A 19,708-nucleotide genomic window follows, 5' to 3' on the forward strand; every position below is an offset into this window, starting at 1 on the left:
TTTCGTTGTCCCGTATTGTACTTGTAGGGACAGCCTAATGCTACTTATTTTAATCAAAAGTTAAAATTTTAAATATTATGTTAAGAAATTATAATTTTTAATATTCTTTTCGAATAATACAGCTTTAGTTGATTTGTAAGCCATAAAAACTGACAATTCGAGGAAAGTAATTGCGTTTTCAGTTTACGGCGGTGGCATAGCGGCGACGGTCCCTTTACTTGGTCGCTTTGTGTTTAGTATAAGCATTTTATTTATAATTCGGTAGAGATATATTGCATTTGCTTATTTTCAAACAGTTCTTATTTGGACATCGTGCGGTTCGGTATCCGCAGAGTAAGTGGATGTTATTTCAATAATTATTAAAAAATAATAATTATTATTACGTGACATCTCCAAGGAGTCCAAAGTCTCATCGAGGAGGGCATCTACTCTACAACCCTCCACCACTCAAATCCACCAACTAAAACTCACCGCAATTACACAAACGCCATCTACCGCCCACTACCACCAGTAGTATTTTCGCAGACATTCCCAAACAGCCACGCCCATGGCGGGATTCGAACCAAAAGCCTTTTGGCTGTCGAGCGAATACACTGACCTCTCGGTCAACCAGACAGGTAATATCGCGGCCTTTTCGAATGTGCCATACATGGTTAATACATAAAATGTATAATTAAAGGTAAATTAATTTTCTTTATTAATTGTACGAAGGTAAATTAAATTTTCTTTCCTTCCTTAAGCCCTTAACAAAGGCAATACAAAAGTGCGTTTCTTACGATGATTATTCGAAATTGAGTGATAGGATTGGACTCATCTTCTTGTCAAGGTTTTTGGCGTGGTCTCAAACATTTAGTGATATTACGAGATGAATATCCATTATATAAAAAGGTGTTTTTCAGGAGGTTAAGCTCTGTTTTAAGATCTTCTTCTGTGGAAGTGAGACATCTTGCTTGATGGGCAATCAGTGTTCGCACTGATTCTTTACGGGCAGGTGTTGTTGGTAATAATACCTTTTAATCGAGAACGGTTTCATTAGAAAAAATTTAAAAGAAGTCGAAGAAGAAAAACAACACACATTCATCTGAAGTTCGAAAGAGTATGTATAGTACCTCATTATCGAACATTTGTTCCAATAAATAAATTCGATATGGACTCTTTAAAACGCAAGTGAAAAAGCAGTTCACATTGTAACAACCATGAAAGAAGCACCATTCGAGAAAAGTTAATTTACCTATCAAGTCCCATCGATAAAAAACTACATAAATGTCCATTACACAAATTGTATGTGATCACTGGACAACTAGATACCTTTCTGCAAAGGTTAAGCTAATGGAAATACTCCGAAGAAACAAAAACTATGAAGCCAGTGTTATTGTATTTTTTACCTGTGTGTTTCTAGCCTGTTCGCCTATTTTGCAATAATTAAACAAAAATAAGTTTCTGGGAGAAAAAGAAAGCCTTTCTCCCTTCAGAGAAGAACACTATGTGGTCCAGTTTCAAGGCCTTTACAAGGCCTTGAAACCCAGCTCCTTCCATTAAAAAAGCATTGACCTTGCCAAATGAACTGCACTGGTCACTTGGGTTTCCCCTTCAGTCGTTTTAGACCGTAAGTGCCTTTGTAAGCATTTCTCACAAAGTATTCCTGGTAAGATTTTTACAGGACAGTTCACCATTTCTTTCCCATCCTCATTGTATCCGAACTCGGGACCGTCATATGGCTGGGACGTATTCATGACTGTAATCCATGTGTGTTCACAGGACCGGTTTGACTGTTTTATGGTACGAAAAAAGCGAGTTTCCCAGCGGTAAAAACGCTCATCCACCGAATGAGACCGGCTAACTCGCCTTTAGTCGAAAGAGACCAGATAAAGATTCCTTACGTCACGGACGGGAATCGAACTCAGGTCCTTCCGACCAAACGGCTTCATCTGTACTTACTGAGCTTCGGAGGCGCTTGCGGTGGCTCTCGAAGGCTTAAAGGTGATCATTATTTTAGTTTGGCTGCACCATCTGCAGCAATAATCATCTTCTTTTGTTCACAGAATATACCAAATGGTCACTCTCCACCAAATAATCTCACATTTATTATTCCAATTTTAACTAATATTAAGAGAATTGATGCCAACCGTATACGAGAGGTGAACAAAATATCATCGATAACTTACTTTGAGTAATCGTCATCGAAACATAATCTTTCAGATTGGATTCAGCAGTGCTTCCATTGTTCGAAGTGTCTCTGTCAATCCTTTGAGAAGTTGAGAATAGTTTTGTGTGAACTCTAGTTCTTTATCATCAAACTTATCCTATTTCAATTGCATTAATGACTGTGGATTTCAAATCATATAATTATGTTCCAGTCGAAATAAGGATTGATGAATAGTATGGTAGCCTATAGTAATAACTTGCTAGAAGATATTTAACTGTAAACTGAAGTTAATAACTAGTATTTAAACGACATTCAATTTTTAGCATACATTCCTTGCGCTGTATCTTCATGTGCCATGGAGAGTCACTGATATATAGTTTCCAGAATAAACTGGGTGTTTACGAATAATTACTGCAACACGTATCGGGTCATCTGTATATACACTACAAAAATGTTTCCTTAATATTTACTGCACTGAGCAGTAAATATTAAGGAAAAACTTATCAAGAGGATTTCTCCTTATATATATTTCACATTGTTCGAGCACATGTTTAATAAGCATGTGTACCATTATAAAAATGCTTTATCAGCGTCCGAATGGCACTTAACGAAAAGTAAGTAAATGTATTTACCTGTCTATGAAGCATGCCAATTATACCAGTAATATTTCCGTCCTTTGTAGTCATTTCCCATTGTCCATCCACTGAATCTCTTAACTTATATCTGTAAATAAATATTTATAATTTTTTTCTTCTACATTGGTAGTATACCGGATTTCATGATACGTTTTAATTCAGATAAAGTTTGTGATTACAACTGCAGGCAAATCAATAATCTGTGCATGAATATATACCACGGAAAATCTGCAATGATTTGAATCCTTGAAAATAGACTGACTGGCTGATTTATTCAATCTAATTGCATATCAAGAATCCATTGCATATTTCATAAATCGTCAAAAGGTTCATCAGTAGTATCGGGTTGTAATTATATTAGGGTTGCCGTTATATTTTAACATCTTACTGGGTTAAACCGTCAAGGTTTATTTTAATATATTAATGTGTTGATTTTCCCCATATTTGATATCAAAATAATCTTTGACAGATGATGAAAGTCGAATATATATATAATTATGTTAATGCGGATAGTAAAAAATAAATAAATATAATAAAATCAAAGAGTGAACTTAAATGCAGAAAGATTTAAGTCGAGGGCTTACCTAAAATTTAAGAATTTTGCTAATGTAAGCATTATGATTCCATCTGGACGACGACCAGTTATAATTTTTTCCCCATCATCATCCACTTTCACTTCAAAATACTGCGGATACTTGAAAGATATAAAGAGTATACAATATTAGGATAAATATGTGAATTTAAACCGGAGCTCTCTGAAGTTAAAGCAAGATTATATCTGATTTAAACCTTAAATTTACACATATATTCCAATTTATTAATTTCAATTTAATACTAAAATAGATATGAAATCAAGGAATTGTTCTTGTTGTTGTTCTTCTTCTTATTATTATTATTATTATCGTCATCAACATCATTATCATCCATTAATATTATTTGTTATTATTATTTTATTTTTTCAATTGATTAACAGAGCTCGCAGCTAGATAGTATATAGCACAAGGAACAAGAAAATAATGACATCTTAGATTCAGATATATAAAATTCGCTTATTATGCAAAGTCATTCTCTTCGTTCTTTAATGATAATCAAATCGTCGGCTTTTTTAGAAAACCTCAATACAATACAACACAATACAATAGCATTGTTGTATGATTGACTAGCAGCACAAATGCAAACATAGGCTGTCTTAATCATGCGCATATAGCAGAGGCAGTTGATCTATTTCTGTAATATATAATATTTTGTATCATTTCGAATAGTTTTGTCTTGTTTGGGAAGTAAAGTCATCCTCTTTCTAAGAAAATTGTTAGCGCGATGCCTTTTAATACAGAGTCATCTTAAAATTCATCTGGATATAGAAACCTTGTTGTGAAAACTCAATAATAGCAAAATTTATAAAATAAATTTAAAATATATTAATTTAAAAATAAAAATTCTCATTCTATATAAACGATTATTTAATAAATGAGGAAATTTACTTTAAAAAAATAATAGGAGAGTTGGATTTATCGCCAAGGCGGCAGAAAGCTGAGCCTGTTCCTAGTAAGTTTGGGAACGATCAGAATTAAATGTAGGAGTTTAATAAAGTATTACATACAAGTTAACAATCACAAACGTATTATATGATAATTTTACTATACTTAACCTCTCTAACGGCTAAGTTTACTACAGCATTATCCCATTTCCTGCAGTAATAGAACATTGACGATTTCAGTGTAGAGAAGCCCATTGCAATGGTGAACTCGCTAGTGACCTCCAGAGAATTTGAGGGAAAACATGGCCTCCTAAACCAACGAATGGAATATAAAATATCTCGATCTCCGATCATTTCGTTAGTATCGCATCGTGATTCCTGATGATAATTAAAATAAAAAAAGAAAGAAAAATATACGCAGATTTTTAAAAAAATTAAATAGCATTCAAATCACTGCGCGTTTGTCACAAACTGATGGATGAATGATTTATTTTAACATTTATCTGTTTATTAGTATTAATGGCTTTAGTTTGTAATTTAATATTATCATTTTATTTAATTTTTTAAATTTATTATTATGAATTGTTAATAATGTAATTGACTCATTTAGTCATACATTTGAAATGTATTGTACAACAGAAACTATAACACATTTTAGGAATGTTAGTCAAGAGAGTAATATATTTATTATCCTACTAGTTTCAGAGATTTTTGCTATCGGCATCTTCAGGTATACAACTGGTAAGTGATATGAAGGTAACAGACCAGATTTTAACTGACAGTTCTAATTCATACAAAATTAGTACTGTGTGAGACAATACGCGTGTCTCGGGAACATGATTTATTTCTTTAGAGGCATAATGTAATTGGCTGAAAAGTTCATTTCTTTGTTGGTTAATGATCTAATTAAAGTTTTCCAAATTTCCGGTAGGATTATACCTTGATTCTTATTTAGGTTTCTTGTTGAACGGGTGACTATAGCAGCTTCCTTTAAGGTTCTGGAATGGTAGTTCTCTTCTATATAGGGCATATGACCCTCACTCCACTTAAAAATATTGTTGGTAGTGGCGAAGTGGGAAGAAAGGTCTGAAATATCTTGTATGTTGTTTCTAGCATAGCGTATGTGATCCTTGCGTCTCGTTTCGAAGCTTCTAGTGGTCTGACCAATGTATCTAACACCTGTGGTGTTAGTCTTAATTAGTGTTAGTCTTTAACCAATGTATCTAACACCTGTGGTGTTATCTGACCAATATATACATCAGTGATCTTAAAAATTTCCGAATAGTATTGACTGGCTTGAATGTTACTCTAATATTGTGTGGTTTTAGAAGGATAACCAATTTTTTGGAAATGGTGCTAACAAATGGAATACTTATAGTACTGATGTAGTGGGTGTCATCACGTTGTATTTGTGGTATATCCGAAAAGGGAATCTTTTGCAGAGTCTTTTAGGATAACAATTTAAGGATAGCTCTCTAGATATTGTAGGTAATTCTTCTTGAAAGTCATCTTGGTCTGTGGTGTACTGTATAGCTCTTTTCTTAAGCATATGGATAATGCTTAGATTATGAGATATATCATGTGACGAGTTGAAATGGAGGTAACGTCCATTATTCGTAAGTTTTCTATACACAGACAGGTTGATACTGTTATTGGTTTGTTTCTATATTAGGATGTCCAGGAATGGAAGTTTTTCATCTTTTTCAATTTCTAATGTGAATTTGAGGGTATGGTGGAAACTTCATTTTGTTGAGATAATCCATTAGTTCTTCTTTCTTACGATTCCAAATGATAAGGATATCATCTACATATCTGTACCAAGTTTTAGGTTTTGAGTAATTTGAGATAAGATTTTATCTTCTAGGTCTTTCAAGAATAAGTCAGCAAAAGAAGGAGAGAGGGGGCTTTCCATGGCTAATCCGGTAAGTTGTTTTTAGACGTGTTTTTCCCAAACGTAATAGTTCGAAGTTAAACAATGATTGAACAATGTAGTGATGTTTCTTGGTAACAAGTTGTCTAAGATGTTGATGACTTTCACAACTGGAATGATTGTAAACAGAGATGTGACGTCATGGCGTGCTTGTATATCATTTTCAGAGTTAGGGATGTTTTTAATTTCTCAATAAAATGTTGTGAGTTTTTGATCAATGGCTAGATATTTAGATAGTTGGTAAGTTGGAGAATAGATTCCATCAACTATTGGACGTAATGGTGTACATTTGTATGTATTTTAGGAACGCCATACAATCTTGGAGTCAACGGGTGCATGGAGTTTAGCTTTCTTATTAAGTGTATATGCCAGTTAGCCATTCCACGTAATAGATCATTGGTGTTATTATGGTTTTTTTTGCGTAGGATCTGTACTGAGAACATCATAGACAGACGTGTCTGATAATAGATGGTTTATTTTCTCTTCATAATCTTTTGCATTTAAGACAACAGTATTATTGCCTTTGTTAGCTTTAAGTATGATGATGTCTTTATTATTCTTTAATTTGAGTAGTGTTCTTCTTTTCATTTGGTTAGAGTTGGTGTTAGGAGATATTGACAGAGCGGAGAAGATTATGCTGCTTTTTAATTGTAGGTCATTAGATATTGTGTGTGGTAGCAATGAGATGGCTTTTCTTAGTTGCATATGAACTCTATTTTAGGAATAGCAGTAGGTTTTAAGGCGAAATTGAATCCATTTGTGAGAATTGAGATCTCAGGTTTTGTTAAAATGTGTTTATGTAGGTTCATTATCACTTGGTTATCTGGTAGAGACGGTTTAGATTTAATGTAATTATCATATAGCATGTTGAATTTATCAATTTGCGTCTTTTTGCTGTAACTGAAGGTTTTGGCTTAACTGTAGCTAATCATATTATCTAAATGTTGTCAGATATCTACGTCAAGGTTATTGGAGATGTCTGTGAACAAATCATAGCATTGAGAGTCTATTTGGCTGAGCAAGTTTCTCGTATGGCTAATTCTTTCTCAGAGAACGGCAAATGAAATTTGGTGGAAAATAATATTAGATTTGTTTGTTTTAAAATGTTGTTTGAGACGAAGAAATTTTTGGATAACGTTATTGTTTCGACACCTTTTTAAAAATGTCAGATGGTTTAAACACTTGGCCTTTTTGCATTTTAAACCTTCAAGATTGCGTACCTTTCGTTTATTGATCTCGTCGATCCTGTTCATAGCGTGACGTTCTTTCTTGACTACTTGTATTTGAAACTGTAACACATTTTAGGAATGTTAGTCTAGTGAGTAATATATTTATTATCTTACTAGTTTCACAGATTAGTGCAATCGGCATCTTCAGGGATACAATTGGTAAGCGATTTGAAGGTAACAGACTAGGGTTTAATTGACAGTTGTAATTCATACAAAATTAGTACTATGCGAGACAATTCGCGTGTCTCGGGAACATGATTTATTTATTAAGAGACATAATGTAATTGGCGTGAAAGTTCATGCCAATTACAAAAGGTGTGCAGACAATAATATTATACCAACATTTCTTCTCTCATTTTAAAACAAACAAAGCTGATATTATTTATTCCAAAACTTCACTCGCCCTTCTCAGAGAAAGAATTAGCCATACGAGAGCCTTGAAAAGCAAAATAGACTCTCAATGCTATGATTTGTTCACAGACATCTCTAATAACCTTGACGTAGATACCTGGCAACTTTTAGATAGTATGATTAACAACAGTTATGCAACAAACTTCAGTTACAGCAAAAAGACGCAAATTGATAAATTCAAATTGCTATATGATAATTACATTAACTCTAATCCGTCTCTACCAGATAACCAAGTGATAATGAACCTATCTAAACACATTTTAACAACACGTGAGAACTGTATTCTCAAAAAAGGATTCGATTTCGCCTTAAAACCTACTGCAATTCCTAAAATTGAGTTCATCTGCAACTTAGAAAAAGAGATCTCAGTGCTACCACACCCAATATTTAATGACCTACGATTAAAATGCAGCATAGTCCTCTCTGCTCCGTCAAGATCTCCTAACACCAACTCTAATCAAATGGAAAGAAGAACACTACTCAAATTAAAGAATAATAAAGACATTATCATACTTAAAGCTAACAAAGGCAATAATACTTTTATCTTAAATGCAAAAGAGTAAGAAGAGAAAATTAACCATATACTATCAGACACGTCCGTCTGTGATGTTCTCAGTACAGATCCTACGCAAACAAACCATAATGACACAAATGATCTATTACCTGGAATGACTAACTGGCATAAAGACTTAACAAGAAAGCTAAAATCCATGCACCCGTTGACTCCAAGATTGTATGGCGTTCCTAAAATAGATAAAAATGTACACCATTACTTCCAATAATTAATAGCAAAAATCGGTGAACCTAGAAAGATAATAAATATATTATTCACTTGACTAACATTCCTAAAACGTGTTATAGTTTCTAATACAAGTAGTCAAGAAAGAAAGTCACAGTATTGTACAACAGTTTCATGAAACTTGATTCACTATAAACATAAATCTAACGAGGGGGATTTCGTCATTTATTCCTTTTACATCTTTAATAATATATACACCATATAACTATCGAATGTAATAAAAAATATGTAATTTGCTTATATAAAACTTTATCATGCATTTACAAATGAGCTACTAATGAAACATTTATTGTTTAATTAACAGGATAATTATTGTGGAATTATATTAATTGGATGAATGAAATTTTCAATATTCGTACATTACATTTCTTTTCTTCATCCATGTATGAAATAAAAACAATGTAATAAATCCCAGTCATGTTGGAAAAGGCGACTGATAAATTGTCGACGTTCTGTGCTACATCAATAAAAACGAACCATCTCATGTAATATTTTATAGAAACCGGCACCTGGAGAGGTAAAAAAATGTAATTTGTACGTAACTTAATAGGAGTGAATGCAGACATACAAACAACTGGTTAGACAATTTTATAAATGATAAAAACTGCAGCTAAAATATGTACAACATTCCCCATTACATGACACAGAAATTTAAATACATCTAGGCATTGGCACTTTCTTAAATAGAAATTTAACCATATTGATAAAAAAAAATAAAGGATTTGTATTTGTGAAAACTATGCAAAGCTATATTAAACAAATATGAAAAGGATCCGAGGAAGTCAAAACAAGCAAGTTTTGCAACAGGATATTTGTTTTTTTCGGATCATTCCTAAACTCGACAACTGAAAACACTTGGCTACTTTGTGCATGTGTTGCAGACATTATCAGATTCAAACAAAAACCAGAATGACTTGACATATTTAAAATCGATGTCAAATGCCAAAATTTACTAACAACTTTCCAAATATCAGAGCAAAGTTGTTATATATGAGTGTATGGATTAGATGACAAAAGGGACTGAGTACATAATTATTCGCTTTTTATTTTATTTTTCATTTATGTTATTTTATTTATTTTATTTTATTTTATTTTATTTTATTTTATTTTATTTTATTTTTGTTATTATTATTTTTTTTTCGGAAATGAACCTACTACATCCATAACCTAAAAATGGATTCAAAGATCCACATGAAAATAACATGATTACTGTTGTCTAAAAAATTACTCCGAGAATAATTTGCGCTGAAAAAGAAAAAAGATTTAATTTTTGAATTGCCTAAGTTTTGTTTTAAACAAAACCATTAATGGTATTATTTCTGGGAAAATTCCCATGTTACTCCACTAAAAAATAAACTATTACTTTAATGGCTAATATAGACTACTTTCGTCACATTTTCGTTTAGGAGTTCCCTTTTTTTTAACTATATCATTGGCTGTTTACCCAAAACTTAGGGTATTACTGAAGAGTTATAAATCTAACATATGAAGAATAAAAATAGGAGAAAATTTGGACATATCTTTTTGGATGTTGTTTTCTGTCTCCTTATTTCGGCGATGTGCCTTCATATGCTGTTAAACTATTAAATGAAGGGTTTTTTTTTTTTTTTGGAGAAATGGGGGTAAAGTAAATTGGGAGAATTATTTAAAAAAAGAACGGGTGTTTTAATATATGTATAATATTATTATTAAGGATGGGTAGAGAGCGTTTTGTGGGAGGTGAGAGAAGGATATGAAGATAGAAAATAATATTTTGGGGAAGAGGAGGAATTTCAGGGAAAACGTCAAGGTTGGGAGTGAAGGGGTGTGAGCCGTTTCGACAACCGCCGTCTCCGGAACTCGTAGGAGAAGTCAGTCACTCCCACCCCTGAATTATTCCTTTAAATTCTTCCTCTTCCCCAAAAAAATTATTTTCTCTCTTCAGATCCCTTTTTCACTCCCGTCCTCAAAAGCTCTCTACTTTCCATTAATAATAATAATATTATACATTTATTACAAAACCCGGATTTTTTTAAATAATTCCCCCACATTACTTTACCCAACTTCCCCCGCTCCCCCCCAAAAAACCCTTTCTTTAACAGCTTAACATCATATGAAGGCACATCGCTGAAATAAGGAGAAGGAGTACAACATCTCAAAAGATATGTCCAAATTTTCTCCTATTTTTATTCTTCATATATTAGTTTTATAACTCTTCAGTAATGCCCTAGAATTTGCGAAAAGGGCCAATGACATTATAAGAAAGGGGCACTCTTAAACGAAAGCAGGCTATATTAGCCATTTAAAGAATAGCAAAACTTCTAAGCAAATAGGTAAGCTGCTGACCCTTCCCCTCTTTGGATTATCCAATCTCCAAGTTTGGTGTCTTGGCATCACTTTCTAAAGCATGGCAAGGATAATACTAATTATTATAATTTGACACCTCCAGGAAGTCCAAGGACTCATCGAAGCAGAGGATCTGCTCTACAACTCCTTGTCCGCAAATCAATAACCAACTGACCGCAACTACGCCAACGCCATCTACCACCGACCACCACTGGTATTTCCACTGACAATCAAAAATATCCATGCTCACAGCGGGATTCGAGCCCGCAGCCTTTTGATTGGAGAGCGGATATGAAGTGGTTAACTCGGCCAAAAAGACCGGCTAATCTACAAAATAAAAAAATAAAAACGAGATATTCTGCGCCATAAAAATTCAGAAGAGTTTTTTAATGAAATATTTGAGAAAAATAAATTATACAAAACTAATAGAAAAATAAAAAAGGTAGTCTGTTAATGAAGAGCAGAGATACAAGAAAATAAATACGAAATCATATGGTGGGAATGAACGTTACCATTTCCATGCGCACACGTTCAGTTCGATTGTGTAATTATTTATTTATTTAAACAAAGAGAGAGATAGAGAGAGAGAGAGAGAGAGAGAGAGAGAGAGAGAGAGAGTCATTGTGGACGTTTCTCAATTCTAAAATTATGGGAATTGTGTCCAGTCCAAAATGTCAGCAGATTATTAATTATTAATTTACTAAAGAAATTAAAATTGCGACAGAATTGAAATTACCTTCCTTAGATAATCCAAATTTTCTTGGCCTTTGTCACACAGATAAATTAACAGTAGCTTGTCCATTTTTAATCCGTAGCGCTTTTCTATAATAAACGGATTGTAAATGTCAGCGATTGTCTGTAAACCTGTCTGAATATCGAAAAGCATGTGCGGATACCCCAACTTGGACAAGTTAGTTGTTACGCAAGATACTGTTATCGGATCTGTAACATACAAAGTAAAAATAATTATTTCAAAGAACACTCGATTTACGACTTGATTAAAATATCCCAAAGTGAAGATAAGTAAAAAACAAAATAATTATTTAAATAATAAACAGTTAAAGTCTATTTGATGTTTGGTTTCAGTTTATATAGCGACCGTTTTCACGACAGCAAATAATCCATAAATGACGGAGTGTTCAAGTTGCGTCGGTGAAATCAGAACTGTGCTATTTAAAATGCATGAGTAACTGAATTGAGCTGAGAGTAATATTTTTATCTTAGTCTTAAATGGTTTCATTTCTAAATATTTTTACAATTTAGATGTTTCTGTAACACACGAAAGTGGTTTATAGAACGCTCTTGACCATTAGACATTTCAGATACCTGATACAATGTTGTTGATAATCTGTTTATCCTAAAAATATTTAAAAACTACCAGATTACCTTCTTCTTCTTCTGAAGCTTTTCCCACTTAAATAGGATCGCTGTTTGTGGTGAGTCTCCTCCACAACTTCCTGTCTTGGGCTGTAACCACATCCAAGTTCTTCATCCTCAAATCCTGCACCATCATCTCTCATTTGGCCGTCCGCGTTTCCTCTTTCCTTGCACATCCATCTGCATGACATTTCTTCCCACATACTCTTCCTCCCTCCTCATCACATGACCAAACCATCTCAACCTTGCCTCCTGTATCTTTGATCCTAAGTTTGTAACTTTCACCGATCCCTTTACATAGTCATTTCTCAGAAGATCCTTTCTGGTCACACCGCACATCCACCTAAGCATTCTCATCTCCACTACCTCCATCCTGCTGATGTTATTTTTCCTCAGGGTCACAGTTTCCAAAGCATACGTCTTAGTTGGTCTCTCACTACTGTGTTGTAACATTTGCCTTTTAGATTGATTGGCACCCTCTTATCACATAGCACTCCAGCCATCTCTCTCTCCATTTCCTCCGTCTTGCTTGTATCCTGCATCCCACTTCCTTCTCAGCCTCACCATTCTCTTTCGTTGTTGAACCTAAGTATCGAAATTCACTCACCTTCCTGATGACATTTCCTTCCAGCTCCAGATCTGTTTACTGGCTGCCATCCACTTTGCAACACATATATTCGGTCTTACTTCCTCCAGCTTTCTAGTTCGGCTGCCACTTCTCCTCTTGATTCTGCACACAGCACGATGTCATCTGCATACAACATAATGCAAGGCGGCGCGGTTTCTCTCACCTCCTCTGTCACCACCTTCATCACAATATTATACAGGAACGGACGTAATACAGACTTTTGATGCAAACCAAGTGTCACCGGAAAAGTTTCTGTCACTCTCAGGCAGGTTCAAAGACTTGTCTTCACATTTCTGTACATCTCCTGCACCAACCTGACATATTGCTCCGGTACCACTTCTCCCTCAGACACCTCCAGACGTCTTGCTTTGGCACTCTATCATTCGCTTTATCCAGATCAATAAATACCAGATGTAACTCCCGTTGCTTCTGTCGAAACTTTCCATCATTTGTCATGCTCCAAAGATAGCATCTGTGGCCTATCGACCAGGCATGAAGCCAAATTTCTCCTTTACTATCTCCACCTCCTTCCTCAATCTTCCATCAAGAACACTTTCACGAGTTTCATTGTGTGGGACATCAACTATATTCCTCTGTAATTCTTACAGTCTTGTGCATCCCTTTACCCTTGTAGATGGGGAGAAGAGTACGTTTCCTCTATTCCTCGGGTATATTTTCCTGTTGGCCATCTTTCATGAACAGGTCCCCACAGCAGGTCAATTCCCTCATTCCTCACAGCCTTCCATGCCTCTACTCGAATGGTGTCTGGGCTCACCAATTTTCCATTCTTCATCCTCTTCATGGTCTTCTTCACTTCCACACTACTGATGTTCTGCACCATCCCTCTGAAGGCTGCCCATCTTCTCTGTGAGTCCTCGCATTTTCCTCATTCAAAAATCCCTCAACGTATATTCTCCATCTGTGTCTTATGTCCACATCCCTCCATAATATTCTTCCTTCAGCGTCTTTGATTTGCCTCACATGTACGATGTCCGTTGAAGACTTATTTCTACATTTTGCCAATCTGTAAATCTTTTTCTATCCTTCCTTTGTTTCTAATTGATCATAAATGTCTTGATATGCCATGGCCTTCACATGTGCAACAACTCTCTTGGCTTCTTGCTTTTTCTATCTGTATTCCTCTCTGTCCTCTTCCACTCTTGACTAGTCCCACTTCTGCTTTGCCTTCCTCTTAACCGTCACTGCTTCTTGTAAATCATTATTCCACCATCAACCCAACTTCTGCTCTGTAAAAACTAAAACTTTACCTGAAGATAAAAATACATTTCACACAAAGTTTAGAAGATACTCCTGTACGATAATCCTCACTCAGCAAGAGTGGATGGAAGTCTTCCTACTTTTCTTAGGTTTTGTTCTTTTATGTAAGAATAAGAATAATGCTTAAACTGAAAGAGCCTTCATTTTCTCTCTCTCTCTCTCTCTCTCTCTCTCTCTCTCTCTCTCTCTCTCTCTCTCTCTCTGTTAGACTCATTATTTATCTATCTATCGAATTTAGAGCACAGAGTTGAAATTCGAAGTATTCGAATTTTCAACTCTGTGTTCTTTTAAAAATTTTCAGAGTTGAAATACGAAGTACTAAAGCATTAAGTGGGTAAATGTGATTAATTTAAGTCACATGAAAATAACGTTTTATGTGGTTTTCACCCACGAAAGTTTATTGGTAAATCTATAGTACATTTCTACAGTGGGTGGGTTAAGGATGTTTTTTCCCCATTTTTATTAATTTTATATATTTTGTAATTTTTAATTTATTTCTGCATCTTCCTGGAACCCTACTTTAGAGATTTATTGAACGCTTTCAAGCCACTTCAGCCCTCCAATAAGCGAGGAGGCAGTCTCAAACCGGGTGATGAAATTCATCTCCCGCCAACTGCGCGATATTCCAAATTCTATAGTTTACGAAAACATTGCCATAAGGGACAGCATATGTCAACAATAAACACAAATTTCATCTCCCATTTAAAATGTCTTTGGATGGCAGATGAATTTCATCGCCAGGTGTGAGAATGATCTGCATAATGAAGGCCTGAAGTGGCTTGAAAAAAAGTTCATGTTTTGTTTTGGGCATCGTTTCTGAGTTATCACACAATTAGTCATTCAGTTTTAATAATAACATAAGATAGGTCTACAACCGTGTGTGTGTGTGTGAGAGACTATTTATCTTATGTTTATCTTTCTTTCCACTGTTATGTCCATTCAGAATAATATTATACTAAGCATGAAGAGTATCTTTTCATGTCCTTAATAATATATTTTATACACAGTAGCTGCTTAATCAATTATTTTAAGAATGTGCCCAGTGGTACAATAATGATTACAATCATAATATAGAGATCAACATGAAAGTTGAATCTGCTGGTCAGTAAACATCACGACGGTTACCTCAAAATGCGTTAGAATAACTGAAATACATGCCTTATATGTATAAACAAATATTATCGTTACCCCAAACCTATACATAGTAAATCTGTTAACGGCTTGGTTATCAGTTGTGCAACAGCTATTCCACGCCTATAGTCACGTTAGTGTACTTATCAAACTTTACCTGATTTTGAAGAATACAAAATGACGATTTCATTTTCAGTAATCATATTTCCATGATATATTTCTTTCACCAGTTTTTGTAGAGCCGAGCACTTCCAGATTTCTTCAGATCCTTCTAGAGATATGTGAAACGATACGTTGATATTCTCACCATCTGTTGAATTCCAAAATGCATATTAATTTAATTGAAGTTGTTTTTAAAAAAGAAAGAAAACAAAACAAATATCATATTGAATAATCAACACAATTACAAAAATGTCTAGAAACAAACATTCCCTCCTTTTGTGGATTACTTTGACATATTAACACTTCTGCGTGATAATTGATAACATAGATTGATACTTTATTATAGTATTAAGTATAAGAGAAATTTGTGGTTATTTTTAAAAAAACAATTATTAAATTAATTAAACGAATTATAATGCGTTATATGCTTTTTCTAGTAAAATTTTATCTGTTTCATTTGAATTACTAATTGATAAATGTTTTCACGTAACTTTGATAATATTCTAACCTACAGAGTGGCATTGAAAAAGCATTCTTACCTGTGCTCACAAATATGGCCAATAAAGTGAAAATCAATGTGAACAGGAACACGTTCATAAACAGCATACTTCTACAAGCTACGCATCTGAAAGAACTGAAAATATTAGCTCACCTATAAGTACCAACGAATTCAAAACCTGCTCGTGCGTACGTAAAAAAATGTATGGATCCTGAATCATAATTTATCCAAAGAGAAACTATATCGTCAAGCAACCGAAGCTCTCAAGGTCTGATTTTATCGACAAGTTTACTCCTGAATACACTTGTTATTATTTAATGAGTGGGATTCACTTTGTTTACAAGGGACAATAAACTGAGTGAAATAAATTATTTAATTCTCAGCAGGTTTTATGAAAAATGACTCTCGGTTAAAGCACATACTTTGTCAATGGGAATTAAAAAAAATTCTTAAACCTTACGAATTATGCTAGAAATGAAAACAGACTTCAATGCCATCGCAACAACAGTGACAACAATTGATGAATGCTCTCTTGTACTTGCATACGAAGAATTAATGATCGATTCTGGTGTTTCTCTGCATCTGGAGAACAGAATGCAGCTGACAAGAGAATATATCTTACAACGCCCATTTATTCTAGGTCCTACGAAATTATCAAGTCTGCATTCAAGGCTACTTGGCGACTGACTATGGAAACCACGGACAAATATCATAGAGTATATGTAATAAAGGGACAGTAGAATATTAATTTTAGGTACCTGCACTGCTCAAAATGTGACAACAGCATTCAAATGTAGTGTAGAGTTTGATTTGTTCATGAAATCAGAGACTGTGGAAGGAATGTTTAAAGCGGAAGAGTGTGAGTAGACTTGACGAATTTCCTTGGAGAACAGACCTGTCTACATTTCGTTTATGATGGGGAGAACGTTAGAATTTCTGTCGAAATAGATGGACATTGACGAAACTTTTTTACAGAAAGTCGGAATTTTCTTTTACATTACTAGCAAATTTCAAAAAAATATTGCATTCCTCTGTAGACTAAAGAAAGAAAATAGCAACAGATACGTATAACCACTAGGTATAAGATAAATAAGATCAACTGCAACCAATCTACTAAAGAGTAAAACAACTAAGACAAGATGAGATTATATTTCTATATTTAGGATGAAATTTTCTCACAAATATTTTTGTAATTAATAAATGCTTAAATTTAATGTAAACTAAATATTATCTGTAATTACTCAATAATAACAGAGGTGAACAACTGAAAAATTATTCATTTATTTAGCGTATAACGATACAACGACCGTGAAGCCCCTATTGGCAAGTAAGTGAAACAAGTATAATGTTATTGGCTATAATGTAATTTCGTCATAAATTGAGTGTATTCTCCTGTCGGTTTCCCTAGTTATTGGACGAAAAAACCTAGTTTCCGGGAAGAAATTCTCTGACAACTTTTGATGCTAGCTAGCTCACATTCAGATGAAACGCCCGGATAAAGGTCCTTCGATTCTTAGATGGCATTCGAACGTAGGTCTTTCTAACTAAAGAGTTTCATCGAAACCAAAGAGCTGTGTAAGCTCTTTCAGAAAGTTTATGCAGGTTTTGAATGCTTAAGATTACAAAGAAAATTTCAAGAATAATATAGTGATTTTTTGTTTCAAAACGTCTTCTGAAACACGCATTTCTCACAAATTCTTTAATGCTATGCTACCTTGATTTTCTTTTGCTATGTAACTATTAGAGAAATAACAGAGTGCGTTTGGACTATTCACAGACGCTCTTGATGATATGAGTTGGAACTGAAAATTAAACTCGCAAACGTAAGAAAAAGATCTTGCTAAACACAGATAACAGATCATATTCCAGTCGCTCGATATAATCATGCCATCCATTGAATTTAACGGCAATGGTATGCTATCTCGAACATACCGAATGCTTTCATATTTATATTTTTTTAAAAAAATGTGCGATATATAAATTAGTGTACAGTATTTATTATCCCCTGTATACCTTAATATTTTAATTGCTATGTTCATAGTGTTGCTAGAGAAGCATGACAAATTTGGCATTCCTCGCTAGCCGTTCGTCATTGGTTAACTAAGGAAGGAATACAGGAAAACAGAAAACATCTGAAGCCTTAAATATTTGTTTACCAGCACATCAAACAAGAAAACATCAAACAGAATATTAAAAGCTAATTATGAAGTAAGAAAAACTGAATATTCAAAACTATCATAAATCCATTTATTCCCTTAACTTTAGAAACAAATAACTTTGCAGTTCGGATGAAATTCAAACTAAGGTGCACATTTCAAGATTCATTGATGACTTTTGCCAAAAACGCAACGTGTTCAATTCTGAAATATCTCTCCAAATAATAAAACTCACTCACCACTCCAGTAAGTGACGCAGAATACGAATGACTTTTTATCGTCAGATTAATTGCAATGCCGGTTTTCAATGCTATGGATGAAGTCAAAGAAAAAGACGTCAACATTTACCAGGACCGAGTTCAAGCTTCTCAATACATATTTCGTGTCCTCAGCTGTCACTCATACACCTACAAGTTGCACTCAATCATATGTTTCCAGAGGTATCAGCAATATCTATCCTGGATTTGGAATATATTCCTATATATTCCTAAATATATTCCTATCTTTCCTTTACTTCCTCTTCTGAAACTGTGATGCTCGAATCCATCTGAACTTACAATATTTGCTAGTCCGAAATCAGAAAATGTCTCTATAGAAATTGGCAGCTTTCTGAGTGCATCTGCAAACTTCCTTTTTCTTGCCCACTTCCTAGCAATCTTCATCTTCAGTGGGATTAATTACTGAGCCAAAAAATGTACAGTTGGTTTCGAAGGAAAATGGATAGCCTCCGTTCTCCTTTCATATTGACTGCTATTCTAATTAAGAGAATTTAGCAAACATACAGTTCTGGTAACTTGGATATTAAATAATATGATGAAACGCACTATCCACCTATCTACATTCTCTTTTTGAAGGAAACCGTAAAATTAAAACTCTGCTAATCTGCCTGCTATTAATTACGCTTGGATACACAAGCAAGATCACTTTCACCAGCCCAATACACATAAAGAGAGAGAGAGAGAGAGTGCATTTCTGGAACTAGTCATCCAAATCTAGTGATTTTACAAACATTTTAGAGTTTGGCTAAAAAAAGGATTAAGATTATGAAGGTTATATTCTTGATCATAAATTAGTAAATAATAATATTTGGTTTACCGATCAAGTGTTGATCAATTTTATTAACTGAACCAACTAGTTTCGCCACACTTATCTGTTGGCATCTTCAGGGCACTTACATATAGAACAATCTCACAATTATACGTAACTGCAAAACTGACAAGAATAAAAAACTGACTAGAATAATTACAAATAAAATAGTATTAAACGTGAGTGAAACACGTATCGCGTGTACAAGATCAGCTAGCTGTTGCTGAGGAACTTTCTGTAGTTTGTATTAAAGTTCATTTCTTCCGTTTTTAAGGTTCTGATTAGGGTTTTCCATATCTCTGGGAATATTAGGCCTTGGTTTCTGTTAGGGTTTACAGTAGAACGGGCGACTGTGGCTGCTTCTTTGAAAATTCTTGAATGGTAATCTTCCTCTATGTAAGGGGAACAGCTTTTGTCCCACTCGATGACATGGTTAGTT

At 34.2% G+C, this 19,708-nt stretch overlaps 2 protein-coding genes across 2 annotated transcripts in view; both read right to left on the minus strand.

Moving 5' to 3' along the window:
• The window catches only part of LOC150107999 (glutamate receptor ionotropic, kainate 2-like), an 82,001-nt gene that overhangs the window by 15,611 nt on the left and 46,682 nt on the right, over positions 1-19,708 (minus strand). The window lies entirely within an intron of this gene.
• Positions 822-15,672, minus strand: LOC150108000 (uncharacterized). The gene is made up of 7 exons (XM_090415358.1): positions 15,524-15,672; positions 11,689-11,894; positions 8,987-9,136; positions 4,430-4,636; positions 3,366-3,475; positions 2,779-2,869; positions 822-1,010 (listed from the first exon to the last, which is right to left on the minus strand). The coding sequence occupies exons 1-7, from the start codon at positions 15,567-15,569 to the stop codon at positions 822-824; spliced, it is 999 nt and encodes a 332-aa protein (XP_090271484.1). The 5' UTR covers positions 15,570-15,672.

The sequence above is a fragment of the Typopeltis vanoorti genome, chromosome 3, assembly GCF_054136105.1.
Source record: "Typopeltis vanoorti isolate ZY-2024b chromosome 3, IOZ_Tvanoo_1.0, whole genome shotgun sequence".
NCBI lineage: Eukaryota > Metazoa > Arthropoda > Arachnida > Uropygi > Thelyphonidae > Typopeltis > Typopeltis vanoorti.